Genomic DNA, 14,020 nt, shown 5'->3' on the forward strand with positions numbered 1-14,020 from the left:
AATTGATGCTGGATTTATTCGCGGCCTGGAATGCAATCGAATCGCGTTCGACAGGGCCGAGAGGGCAACCACGTAGACAGATCGAGAAGATGTGCTTGTAGCAGACTCGCACGCTCATGCGCGCGTCAAAGAACTCGATGGAACAGAGGTCCCCTTGTCTTCACATCGTACGTTGTGCTCTTTTATAGTCGGCGATTCTGCTCAGTAAACGCTTCGTTTTCATGCCCGACCGATCCGCGAGTCTCCCTTCGTCGTGCTTTCACGATTCCGGATTCACGGGAAAATTGGAATCGATTAGTCTTCACGACATAATCGGCGAGCCTTTTCACGCTTTTTCGCGGTTGATGATGAATGCGAAAGCGAAATCCGATCCTCAAAGCGATCGATAGTCTTTTTTTTTTAAGCGTGCACGCTTCGTCCTTTTCTTCTCTCTACTCAGTTAAGGAATGGAAAAAAAAATGCATTCGTTTGTTACAGTCCTTTTGCTTCTAAATTACGACTCATAGATGCAATAATAAAAAAAAGATTTTAACGCTCGTCTTCAAATGTGAGATATCACTTTACGTCATTGATGGTGATTTGTAAAACGTAACAATGGGTTTCTCAAGAGTTCTACCGCTGATAATCGGAGTGCTTTTTCTATTTTCAAATATTGCCGAGCGCGTCGATGACTTTGATGAAGAATCAAGTAGCGGTCTGAAGGGCGATATAAGTGACAGTAATGTCACGTCGACCTTTTTGAACTTTAGCCAGAAGATAAACAGGGATGACCATTATCAATACGAGCACCTGGACAATCCTGTCGACAGGATGCTGAAGAACAAAGCGGACATGTTGTCTCATCTTCTAAAAATGCACATAGACCGATTGCGAAATAAAACCGACCAGGTAGATAAAGATAAAACATATCTTTTCCTTGTTATTAATAAAGCAAAACTTAAGAGAAATACGGAACATCCGAAATAGAGATTGATCGCCTAATTACGACCTTTCAATTTTCGTGCCAGGTGGAACTAGTATTTCTGGTGGATGCGTCCGGTTCGGTCGGCGCGGAAAACTTCCGCAGCGAGCTCAATTTCGTGACGAAGCTCCTGTCGGATTTTACAGTTGACGCGATGGCCGCGCGAGTGGCTTTGGTTACCTTCAGCGGTCGAGGTAATGTGTATCGCAACGTTGATCAAATCTCTAAACACGGGCCCAACGATCACAAATGTTATTTGCTGAACAAAGAGTTCAGCAATATCACCTATAACGGCGGAGGAACTTACACGCGCGGCGCGCTTCTTGAAGCGCTAGTAAGTATCACTTCCGTTCACCAAAGCCACATTCGACAACGAGATAATAACGTCATCATTTTTTTTTTTAATTATAATTATTATAATAAAAGAAATTCATTAAAATTTGGTAAATCATGTATAAATGACCGTTTTTATTATTTGCAAGGCGATTCTTGAGAAGAGTCGTGAAACGGCGAGCAAGGTGGTATTCTTGATAACCGACGGCTTCAGCAATGGCGGTGATCCGCGACCTGCGGCCAATCTGCTGAAGAATATGGGCACGATCGTATTCACATTTGGCATACGTACGGGGAACGTGGAGGAGTTGCACGACATCGCCAGCTATCCCGGATATACGCACAGTTACCTTCTCGATAGCTTCGCAGAGTTTGAAGCTCTAGCTCGACGCGCCTTGCATCGCGGTGCATCATTTCTTTCTGTTGAAAATTATATTGCATGCTGTTTTACAAGTTACTTCGAATATGTAAAGACAAAATTGAATTTAAGAACTACAGAGCTGCACTGAAGCCAGATATGCAAATTATTTAAAAATGGCAAATTAAACGTTTTCCTCAGACTTGAAGACCGGGCAATATGTGTCCGTAACCCTGCCGACCGATTGCAACAGTCTATGTGCGAATAGTACGGCAAATCGAACGTGCTGCGACGAATTGGCGACTTGCACCTGCGGCACCGCAACTGGCCATTACGCTTGCATCTGCCCACTTGGCTATTTCGGCTCTGGTCTCAGAGGTTTTTGTCAACGTAGGTTGATTGGCGCGCGAAATGCGCAAATGCATTTTCGAATACAATCTACCGATCGATTAGCACATACGACGAACCTGATATGATTTTCGATCGCACCTTCAATTTTTTTATATACCTATAATTCAGATAATATGTATTTTATTTCGAATGTTCTCTTATCGTTCTGTAACAGCTTGCCCGAACGGGACGTATGCGTCAGGGAACACCTCAGGAGATTCCACTGCCATATGCATACCCTGTCCAGATGTAAATCACATCACCGTCAAGATTCCCGCTACCTCGGTAGTAGATTGCATATGCGCTTCTGGATTCAGCACAGATGGTTATAAATGCGAGGGTAATTTGTTACATGTGTATTCGGAGTAAATCTGGAATTACTGTAAATTATCACTATCATTAACCATCAGTATGTTTGTGTACTAAAACAAAAATGAAGTAGTATAGGAAATTTCTTAGCTTTTAAACGAGATTTTTATCTGCAGTGAGAGTCAATACGTTTCTTCGCGAATAAAAATCTTTAAGAGATAATTTATACAAGTTATTTCCTTTCCAGATAAAATTCAGTAAAAATTTTCATCATCAACCGTCTCACACGTATAACTTGATACAAAATACTTTAAAGAAAATATTAAAATAATATGTAAATAATGTCATAAAACATAAAAAACATATGTACATTGTTTTAATATATCCTTTTTCATAATATATTTATCGCAGTAATTGCGTTGCTTCATATTTTAAATGTTATTCGTATTGGCAAGTTTTCTCAAAAGAATAATTAAAAAGACTTTAAGAAAACTCGCGTGGCTGTCATTACAAATATAAATATAAACACGAGATTATTTGCAAAATATCGCGCGATATGAGCCGGATATATTTTTTCAGCTATAACGTGTCCGAAGCTGAAAATTCCCGAAAACGGATATCTGCTAAAGGCCAAGGATTGCAGCAACGTGGTGCACGCGGCATGCGGCATAAGATGTAGGATTGGTTTTCACTTGCAGGGAGATAGCATCCGACTCTGTGGTAAAGATGGAACATGGTTAGGCAACGAGCCGCAGTGTTTGCGTAAGTAATTCAAAGAGCTTGAAAAGAGATCAAACTAGATCTTTGAACAACACTTCTTGCAGTGAAGACATGTCCGGCTTTGCGCGCACCCGCGCATGGCCGGGTGAAATGCGAGCATGACGAAGACTATCAGCATCAATTTAAGGAGAACTCCACCGTGTATCCTATCGACACGCGTTGCCAGTTTCGGTGCGATGTCGGCTATCAACTTCGCGGCAGCGTAGTGCGTAATTGTCTACCTCTGTCCCGATGGGACGGTCTGAAAGTTACTTGCAAAGGTAACAAGAAACAATGATATCATGTATCTATCAGAGATCTAACGGAGACGTTATGTCGATAGCTGTGAAATGCGAACCTCTACCGCAAATCGTGAATGGTAACATCACCCCAGAAATCTGCACCGGTCCGGCGAAGGTGTCTTTTGCCACTAATTGCACGATTACTTGCAATGAGGGCTTTGTTCTGGAAGGACCCTCCAGTAGATCCTGCACTGGACGCACGGGAATTTGGTCCAAACGTCATAGCGTTAATCAATGCGTGGGTTAATATCGAGATCAAGAATTTTGCATTAAAAAATTTGAATTTTTACATTTAAGACATTTGAATTTTACATTTAAGATTTAATTCAACCGAATTAGCCGTAGATTAAAGTAGAATTTAATTTCAAGCACAACATACATATTTTGAACGCAATGTGTAGACAAGATACCACCCTCCCTGGAATGTCCGGCTGAAATTGTGACAGAAACTGCGAAGGGACAGAGTTATGCGTACGTGAATTGGACGGTACCTGAAGTAACCGATAACACGGATACATCGCCCATGCTGTGGACGAAGCCGCATATCATCCTGCCTTGGAAAGCGAAGATCGGCACACGTATCGTTGTGTACGTGGCTCAGGACGCGAGTGGCAACAAAGCCAGATGCAAATTTAAAGTTAAAGTTCTCGGTAAATCATAGACACGTTCAACGAAGACGGTATCTAAGATCTAAGAAACATGTTTCAGACGAAAATCGATTGATAAATCGAAAAAATATATCCGAGAAATAAATATTCCTTGAAATTGTTGCAGACAGAGAACCGCCAACAATTGAAAACTGCGTCGATCCACCAACGTTTTATACCGATTTTGAGGGTGGTCTCGCGAATGTAACATGGGATGAGCCAGTGTTCTATGACAATTCGAGAATTCCGGTGCGTGTCAATCAAAGTCATGAACTTGGCAAGGATTCCTTCTTTCCAATTGGCCGTACAAAAATCTTTTATAACGCGACAGACAAATACGGCAATCGGGCAAGTTGCGTATTGAACATTACCGTAGAAGGTATATATTTTTCTACTAACAATTGTACAAAAAATGTACATAACAATATTGCGTTATTTGGAAATCTTTTCCAGATGTATGTAAAAATCTGACAACACCTGTAAATGGTCAACTAAACTGTTCTTCGTCGGGCGATCGCGAAACGCAATGCGTTGTAGCTTGCGAGGATGGCTATGACTTTGCGATCGAGTCGACGAATTTCAATATCATTAACGATGAATTGCTATTAAAATGTAATAACTCGAACGATCACATGTGGGAAAGTAATCACCTATCAGAATGTTTAGGTACTTATGTTTCAAGAATCATTCAAGAGTCATCATCTGACATATCGTCTAAACATAATTGTATTCTATGTGAAATTTTGTGATTTTGTATGTTTGTCAATAGAAACACAAACACCAAAAATGATATCTCAGGAAGGAAATGTAATATTACGAAGTAACGGAAGCGTGATATGCGATAATCAAACTGCTCTTCGCGAAGTAAGCATTTATATCTAATATATACAACGATATAAAACAATATATAACAATAGATTCAAACAAAGAAAATTACAACATTATTCAATAAATTATTTCTTCTAGTTGAGCGAACATATTGCTATTGACTTGAAATTGAGATTGTTGGAAACATGCGACAATGATATCGAGTGCAATCTAATCAATTTTGATCCCATATGTGAAGACGATATGTCGTCGTCCAAAAATTTCGAGGACAATTTAATACGAAGACGAAGATTCGAGCTTGATCACGATCAAATTCGATTTACCAAATCCATCTCCAGAAATATTGAAATAATAATGCTGAAAAGATTAAAACGCGCAGTTAAATTAAATCAAAATTCCAACAAAAATATTACCAGACCTAAACGGAAACGAGAAAGAATAGAGATCAAGTTCAAATTTCTAGGTAAAAATTGAATTTAATTCTCACTTAAACATTTAAAATTCGATTAAACTTAACAATAAATTAAATAAAATGTAAAAAACGTAAAAGATTTTTCCATGCAGCTAGGATAATTGAAGAAAACTTTGAGAATCCCAAACGGGGAATGCAAAAATTGAGAGAAAGAATCGACACGATGACACGGATGGGAAAACTGAACTTGCTTAATAATAGAACTAATCAGGAGATCGCGAGGCTCGCTCTAAATCTGCATCTCGTATTTAAGGATCCGCAGGATCTCTGTGATCCCGGAAGCGTACTGAAGAGACATGGTTGCGGTAAGTGCGAAGGAAGAAGATAACATATGCTCTCGATTAAACAAACATTTTATATATATATATATATATACATATTAATTTTGTTTCACAAATACAATTTCGATATTTTTATTACAGTAAAATGTCCCGCGGGCACTTTCTACGATTCTTCTACCAGGACTTGCCAGCCGTGTCCGTTCGGCCAGTACCAAAACATGACTGCTTCGTTGACATGCATATCTTGTCCGAAATACACCTTTACGAAGAGAATGCATGCAAAATCCTTAAAAGATTGCATTCGTAAGAATTAAGCATTAAGTTGCCGTAAACTAGATTTAAAAATTATAATTTGTACCTCTTTCCTGCAGCTCTATGTCGACCAGGATATTATTCTCGGCGTAGACGCTATCACGGATCGCATTTGGGTATGGAGCCTTGTTTCGCGTGCGATGTCGGTTTTTATCAGCCAAATTATGGACAGAATCAATGCTTGCTGTGTCCGTCAAATGCGACAACGGAAAAACGCGGCTCTGTGAACATCAACGATTGTCTGGCGATTCGCGACGAGGAATTTGATGACTGTCGAATAGATCCTTGTTTAAACGGCGGTCGATGTTTACAAGATGAAAGTGGCTTTGTTTGTGAATGTCACGAATATTATATGGGTAAATTATATGATTATTTAATCGTAATCACAAGACGGCAATAATAATTTCTAACTTTTGTTCCTCTATTTGACTTTTGCAAAAATTAATATATTTTTGTTTTGCATAGGATCGAAATGCGAAGAGTTCAAGGATCCGTGTGATTCTTCGCCATGCTTGAACGAGGGAATGTGCAAAACGCGGCAACATCCTGATAATTCCGTGACGTATGAGTGCAAGTGTAAAAGTAGTTATACTGGTGCGAATTGTGAGGTAGATGTTTTTCCAACTCGACATTTACAATAAAATCCACATAATGAAAATTGACAAAATAATTCTTGTAGATCTATATAGACGAATGTTCTACCAATCCTTGCCAGAATGATGGAAGATGCACGAGCACCGAGAACGATTTTATCTGTGAATGCAAAGATGGATTCGAAGGTACTGTCGCTAATTAATAATATTCAAAACGAATTCTTTCGTTGCTTGTGCATATCGTTCAGGTCAATTCTGCGAGATTCCGATGGATCACTGCGAGCTTATGCCTTGCGAAGAAGGATCTGCATGTCGTACCGTGAACGGTACCTGGCAATGTCTCTGTAAACCCGGTTTCCTAGGTCGACATTGTAATCTGTTGCCCTGTGACTGGTTACCCTGTCACGCGAACGCGATTTGTGTCAACATCAAAGAAGAGAACGCGACGCGAAAGAGTTACAGGTGAGTAATCCGGAAATTTATGTCGTGAAACCTGAAACTCTGTACTCGATCCAGTATAATCCTGTATAATCGATCCAGATGCGATTGTCCCGACGAATACACGGGGGAGGATTGTGCCATCAAGATTGATCATTGCGAGAACTTACCCTGTCTCAACAATGGGCGTTGTATCAATCGTGTGCACGATCACATCTGCGAATGTCCGATTCCTTTTACGGGACGCGATTGCGAAACCGGCAAGTCAAAACTTTAGTATCAATGAAATATTTCATTTTTTAATTTTTTTAAACGTCCTGATATGTATATATACATATCAGGACGTTTAAAAAAATTATTATTCTTATTTGGGAGATATATATATATATATATATATATATACATATCTCCCAAATAAATAATATATATATATATATATATATATATATATCTCCCAAATAAGAAGGGAGGATGTGCGTCACGGCGGGGCCCGACCACGAACCAGTCGTGAAAACTCGTAATTATTTTGCGAAAAAATATCATCTCAGCCAGGAATCGAACCTGGATCTCTTGCTTACCGGGCAGATTATCTATCGATATATATATATATATATATATATATATATATATATCGATAGATAGTCTCTTTAGATAATAACTTAAAGTAGGAGATACAGGAAATATTGTCTTTATTGAAGACCGTTTTAACGGTCATAGAATTATCGTCCGATTACATGATCCATTTCACGAAGTCCGGCACGACAGATTATGTGACCGCCAAAGGACCCGCGAGGGATCTCCTCCAAGTAAGTTGAAAGAAAAGCTAAAAAATTCCGTATCGTTTCGCCTAATTTTTCAATTGCAGCTGTCTGTTTGCCTGTGGCTGCAATCGATGGACACTTTCAATTACGGCACGATGTTGTCATATGCGACAATGTTTTATGACAACGCTTTCACACTGACGGATTACAATGGGTAATTACTTGCAGAAAATTCAATGTGTATTTTAATAAAAAAAATTGTCTAGTCTGTCTAATGCAAAAATGGAATGCTGGCGCGTGTTCGATCGCGAGCGAATTCTCCCGGGTTAAATATCGTTGCAGATTGGTCTTATACGTTAACGGGGAAAAAATTGTCACCGACGTCAAGGTCAATGACGGTAAGTGGCACTTCCTGTGCGTTACTTGGGAGAGCGAACGTGGTTCCTGGCGCGTGTTTCTCGACGGAATTCTCAAAGATAGCGGTATCGGTTTGGCTCAAGGAACTGTCATCCGAGGTAAATGATTATCAAGAATTATGTTCGTGCACAAATCATAAAATTGCAAACATTATCCCGTCCAGCCAACGGATCCCTTGTCATCGGACAGGAACAGGATCGCTTAGGCGGCGGTTTCTCCGAATCTGAGGCGTTCCTAGGAATGATGGGATTGTTGGATATGTGGGATGTCATTTTACACGAGAACAATATTACGAAATTGTGGAACAGCTGCGAAAAATATCATGGAAATCTTGTGGCCTGGGCGCAAATGCGGCAGAACATTCATGGCGACGTCGTGGTAATTGCATCAATCGTCGGATTAAATTTTCTCTCTTTCTAATGTAGCGATATACCATAAACGATATCTCCCGACGTCTTTAGATCTTGGCTAGTCCGTTTTGTCGCGGTTGCCCGTTACCCGTCGTGCCATTTAAAGGTAATATTAAAGTGAGCGAGGATCTATCCGAGATAACGTATACCTGCGACAACGGATACATTATTCGATTCAACGGTGAGGAATACCGATCTTTCGGAAGAAAATGCCTCAAGCACGGCCAATGGGAAGGATACGACACACCAATCTGTACGAGTAAGCAGAGCTGCTTTCTGTATGTTACGATGCAAAAAAAAGCCGCAGAAAAGCCATTCAATTGTTAATTAATTCAGATAAATGAGTTGAATTTGAATGCGAAGCTAAAAAAAGCTTTCTTGATTTTCCGTGTTTAAAGAAATAAAATGTGGCTTTCCGGGATATTTTCCACGCGGACGTATTCACGGAGATTCATATTTATTCGAGGATGAGATATATTATTCCTGCGCCGATGGTTACGAACTACGCGGAAATCCTCATCGCATCTGTAATTCCGATGGCAAGTGGATTGGATTACCTCCAATCTGCATAGGTAACTACCAAGGCGCTACCAAGATTAAGATGCAAAATACATTGTCATTGTGTGTGAAAATAAAAGCGCGATTAATATAAATCAAGGTTAAACAACTTTAATAGCCAATTTTTCAATAGGAACAACATGCAAAAATCTACTCGCTCCAGAAAATGGAGATATAGAATATATACTAGAGGAGAATGAAAGAGATGACGTCACAATATTGCAGGTACACATCTTTGTCATTTGCAAACAGAATGTCGCGACGACTAAAATGTTTTACATTTCTGAGCGGCTCATTTTAGGCTGGCCAGCAACTGGAATTCAAATGCAATCCTGGATATCGTTTAATGGGAGAGAGATATTTAACCTGCTTGGAGACTGGCGTTTGGGATTACAACAGACCGTCTTGTGTACTTTATGGATGTCCTCCACCAAAACAGTGCGTTCTTTAAATATAACTTGATTCACATTTAAATATATTCAATTGCGTAAAATTAAAAATTTGCTTTAATATTTGATAGTTTTTAGTTATTTAACGAATATTTAAGAATTGTCTAATATTCTGAGCGTAGAATAGAACACGGCTACATCATCCTCCCTGATTCCGAGCAAGAATCGAACCGGACTTTCGTGCGTGATCTCGAGGGAAACACGATCGATGATTTCTCCGAAAGAACCTATCACTATGATGACATCGTTGAATTTTCCTGCCATCGTGGCTACAAGTTTCATGAAAATGACAATCTGCTAACGGAATTTAAGTTGCAATGTTCCGTGAACGGCACTTGGACAGGTTTCGTCCCCGATTGTGTCCTACGTACGTGTCCGTGGCCAGATCGCGTAAAAAATGCGAGAATCTTTCTTAGGAAACAGGATAATATCATGACTGAAATTCCGATGGAAAAAGACGCGATATCGAAATCTGATCAAAGAGAAATGAGGAAAAATAAGAATGATGAGGCGAACAGGATCTCCCCGGAAACTTTTGTTTCTGGCACGGCAATCGTCATCGTCTGCGATCCGGGATACGAATTAATCGGAAACAGTATTAAAATGTGTACCGAGGAAGAGAAGTGGTCCTCGACTTTCGTTTCTTGCGAGCCGCGTAATTGTTCCATTGGAAATCATCCGATTTTTAGATTCTTCCAAAGATTGGAGAACGAAACTACCTTGGAAAATAATACAGATATACCATCGTTTGACTCTAACGAAACATGGTATGACAAGGAAAACGTTACGCGTGCATATAAAGATTTTGAAATTTTCGTCGAAGGGAACAGTTACGGGCAACAAATAATCCTAACGTGCCGAAATAGCACAAGGATGAACTTGCACGAGTTGATCGCTAATGAGACAATCTTATTAAATATAACATGGGTATGCAATGAGACTGCAAAATGGGAGATTTCGAATTTATCATTGGAAGAGTCTGTACTCGAACACCTGCTGAAAAATTCAATAGATATCTGTGATAGATCGTGTGCGCCTCCACAAGTGAGATTTTTGAAAATATCCATAGAAAAATATTAGTATTAATTAAATAAAATAATTAGATATTTTCAATTAAAAATAGTAATACAAAAAAAATATATGATATTTTAAAGTGTCGCACATTTAATTCTAATTAATTTCAGATACCAGAGTATGGGTACATTGATAACAGCAATAACACCGACGACATTAACGATCGCAAGGCGATCGGTACTGTCATCACTTTCAGATGCCGCCATGGATACACTCTCGAGGGTGACGAACGAGCTGTTTGTTTATCGGATGCCCGATGGTCCGCTTTATCTTCTTGCAAACGTACGTTTCTCCTTTCCAAACTTTTACGAAGACCCTCAAAAATCTAAATCTAAATATTGAATATTTCTAGCTGTAACCTGTGGAAAACCGCCGATTGTCGCTAACGCGATATTAAAAAGTGATGTCGATGGAACTCAGAATTACGTTTTCGGCAATATGCTCTCTTACCAATGCATTCCGGGTTATCGCGTATTTGGACAAACAAACTTAAGATGTTTAGGAAGCGGAAAGTGGTCTAGATTGAATGGCAGATGTTCAAGTGCGTATATAAAAAAAAAAAATATTAATTTCATCTCATTCTCAGGAAATTTCAAATTTATCTAAATTGTGATTACTTGCAGAAATATCATGTGGTAAACCACAGATTCAGCATGAAATCGCGCTCTATGGCCGTTCGTACTTGTTTCAAGATCATTTAACATATATATGCCCTAACGGTAAGCAGGGAATGATTAGATGTCAAGCCGATGGAAAGTGGAGCGAGTCACCGAAATGTAACGGAGGTGAAAGCACCTAATTCAAAAACGACGTTACGAAGAATTTAATGTAACAGTTCACGTAGGTTCAGAAAACATCTTCATCTTTGTAACAACACACATGCTTTTTTATTTCTTTCTGACTTCTCGTATCAAGACTCACGAATGTAATATAGAAAACGTAATTACGCAGTCTTATCACGAAATAAATAATTCAGTTTGGAATTTTCAGAGTAATACATTTCGATATGCGGTAATATCTTATCTACAATTATTTATGCGCAATTTATCTCTTTATAATCTTTAATTTTAGGATATTGTACTTCAAGTACATACTTTTATTCGTTTCTTTTTTTGGTTTCATTTTACTGGAAAAATCCTTGTATATCGATACAAATAATTTCTTATCTCAAAAATTGGCATTGTTAAACTTGCACATTGAAGATAGTTCATCGACACTGGCCATGAGAGATACTTCACAAGTTTAATTGTACATTTTTGTTTCGTGCATACGAAAAATGAAAAAAAAATCCAATTTCATAATAATATACAACAATGTTGAGAATAAAGTATCTCTTATATATATCATTTAACACCGTACAATGCGTTTTGGTATGAAATATCGTTCGGATATAACGTACAAATGTATTTGCGTATTACTACACTACCTGAGGAAGAGCAATGAAGATAAATACATGTGAAAATAATTTCTCGTATAGAAACGCTGTATATATATATATATATTAATTTACACCTAAATGTTGATGTCATAAAAATGGAGCACCTTCGATAAAATAGATCCATTATTAGCATGGCTACCTCAGAGAGAAATCAGATTACTAACGTACATGTACTTATTCAGATAAAAAATTTTGCGTAACAAAATTTTCATTGTTTGTTACTGTTTGCTTCATGTTAATTCTCGCGTATAGTAATCTCTACTCCATTTAATAGAAACTAAATGTTTTACCTCAAGAAATTGTCATTAAAGATAAATTTTTCAGAACAAAGCTAAATGCGAATCGTATATAGACACGGATAAAGACATCCTAAATGCTGTAAACAATTCCTCCATAGATTGAAGAAACAAAAATTTTAGCCATACTAACATAATTGCTTGTCTAAATTGAAGACAGTCCTTCAAAGCTCTTGTTTCGAGCTACCACTGAAATACTTAGGTTTGAGCTCTTCAATTCGTTTAATAAAGTCCGTTTTTTCTATACATCCATCACATGTTTCTTCCCAGTCATTCAAGATCTTCTTCAAGTCACGTACCTTTAATTTCTTTAGATTTACTGTATTGAGATCGATTTGTTTCTCTAAAGCAAAAATATTAATGTTGCATAGAATGATCAATCTTGCATTTATAATAAGAATTATGAGAATAAATAAACATACCAAATCTCAAATCACATATTTGAGCATCTTTCTTCTTTAATTTCTCACATATCTTGTCCGCAGGCATAGACCATGATAATGGTTTACTGAGTTCACCTAAGATACCAGTGGCAGATTCTTCCAAACCACCCAGATAATAGCACTGAAATTATATACAACAATTGCAGCTATTTTATATTGACTAAAAAAATATTGTTATCTGTATTTATTTTGTTTGCAAATTTGTACTTACAAATCTATTTTCTTTTGATTTAGTGCCTTTACAGAATTCTCGAAACTTTGCTTCAATCTTTTTGGGGTCACTTTTAATGTCTGTCGTTAATGATTGACTAAATTTGTCCACAACGGCGACACACACTGTAAAATTATGAATAAAGCATGTCGTGAAGATTTATGCAAATTTAAATATAAATGCAAATTAATAATGCAAATTTAAATATAAAGATGAATTACAAAAAGATCCTGTTACCTTCGCATTCACCTTCCTTCAGCGCTGTAACGGCGCACACAATTCCAAGAAACACGGAAAATACTAGCGACATCGACATATTCATCTTTTTATTCTGTTAAAAACAATATTATAAATCATCAAAATGTACATGTAAATAAATGTTTGTACAAGTGTATTCAGTCATTATATGATCATGCAAATCAAATATATTTTAACAATATATTAAGCATATTTATCCCGTGCAAAAAGTAAAGAAAGAATTACTAGAGATTTTTTTGTTTGATCGAAGACTGTAATTCAACGAAATCGTGACGTCTCTATTGCTCCAATCGTTCCGAAAAACGCGACAGGAAACATTCTAGATTTACTACAACTTTGAGATACCTACGTGTAATTTTGCGGATTCTAATCGTCAAAATGCCAACAAAGAAAATTGCGAGATCGTTGACAAAAAAAACGGCAAACGTATCGAATGTTGACACGTACCTTCGAAGGATTAGGTTACTTGGTGCGTGCGCGAGACGCGAGTCCACGTATTGCTGAGATTAAATTAAAAATCGGCGTATCTCTAATGCGAGATCTCCGTCGTTCGGTAGCTAAGTAACGAACGTGACTTTAATTCATCCACACTCTCAACGAATATCTCACGATACGTCCACCGTTGTTCACTCCCGTTCTATCCGCGCTCCGCGACGCGACACGTTGGATTCTGTCAAAAATCTCAAGTCCCAGCTGGCGCATACCGATTGGTCGTGACATCA

General features: G+C 38.2%; 2 protein-coding genes across 6 annotated transcripts; one reads left to right on the forward strand and one right to left on the reverse strand.

Moving 5' to 3' along the window:
• Nucleotides 1-27: 27 nt before the first annotated feature.
• On the forward strand, nucleotides 28-11,635 carry LOC105433745 (sushi, von Willebrand factor type A, EGF and pentraxin domain-containing protein 1). Of its 4 annotated transcripts, XM_089070624.1 has the most exons (33): nucleotides 28-167; nucleotides 478-888; nucleotides 1,008-1,295; nucleotides 1,444-1,699; nucleotides 1,854-2,042; nucleotides 2,218-2,382; nucleotides 2,931-3,113; nucleotides 3,176-3,391; nucleotides 3,454-3,654; nucleotides 3,814-4,062; nucleotides 4,187-4,438; nucleotides 4,513-4,725; nucleotides 4,829-4,923; nucleotides 5,026-5,350; nucleotides 5,452-5,664; nucleotides 5,782-5,943; nucleotides 6,012-6,308; nucleotides 6,418-6,560; nucleotides 6,632-6,731; nucleotides 6,794-7,007; nucleotides 7,086-7,243; nucleotides 7,701-7,789; nucleotides 7,849-7,958; nucleotides 8,087-8,259; nucleotides 8,325-8,539; nucleotides 8,623-8,830; nucleotides 8,970-9,143; nucleotides 9,263-9,354; nucleotides 9,431-9,567; nucleotides 9,701-10,622; nucleotides 10,763-10,934; nucleotides 11,005-11,193; nucleotides 11,276-11,635. In XM_089070624.1, the coding sequence occupies exons 2-33, from the start codon at nucleotides 595-597 to the stop codon at nucleotides 11,449-11,451; spliced, it is 6,870 nt and encodes a 2,289-aa protein (XP_088926750.1). In that variant the 5' UTR covers nucleotides 28-167; nucleotides 478-594; the 3' UTR covers nucleotides 11,452-11,635. The 4 variants fall into 4 exon arrangements, 3 of the variants coding, with proteins under 3 accessions (XP_088926750.1, XP_088926749.1, XP_088926751.1); XM_089070623.1 differs by lacking the exon at nucleotides 28-167 and having other exon boundaries at nucleotides 174-888; XM_089070625.1 differs by lacking the exons at nucleotides 28-167; nucleotides 10,763-10,934; nucleotides 11,005-11,193; nucleotides 11,276-11,635 and having other exon boundaries at nucleotides 174-888; nucleotides 9,657-9,797.
• Nucleotides 11,517-13,988, reverse strand: Manf (mesencephalic astrocyte-derived neurotrophic factor). Of its 2 annotated transcripts, none has more exons than XM_089070670.1 (5): nucleotides 13,648-13,988; nucleotides 13,278-13,371; nucleotides 13,041-13,165; nucleotides 12,809-12,950; nucleotides 11,517-12,729 (listed from the first exon to the last, which is right to left on the reverse strand). In XM_089070670.1, the coding sequence occupies exons 2-5, from the start codon at nucleotides 13,360-13,362 to the stop codon at nucleotides 12,551-12,553; spliced, it is 531 nt and encodes a 176-aa protein (XP_088926796.1). In that variant the 5' UTR covers nucleotides 13,363-13,371; nucleotides 13,648-13,988; the 3' UTR covers nucleotides 11,517-12,550. The 2 variants fall into 2 exon arrangements, with proteins under 2 accessions (XP_088926796.1, XP_088926795.1); XM_089070669.1 differs by having other exon boundaries at nucleotides 13,746-13,987.
• Between the last annotated feature and the right edge of the window lie 32 nt (nucleotides 13,989-14,020).

Source organism: Pogonomyrmex barbatus, unplaced genomic scaffold (assembly GCF_055798465.1).
Source record: "Pogonomyrmex barbatus isolate J1 unplaced genomic scaffold, ASM5579846v1 scaffold10, whole genome shotgun sequence".
NCBI classification, from domain to species: domain Eukaryota; kingdom Metazoa; phylum Arthropoda; class Insecta; order Hymenoptera; family Formicidae; genus Pogonomyrmex; species Pogonomyrmex barbatus.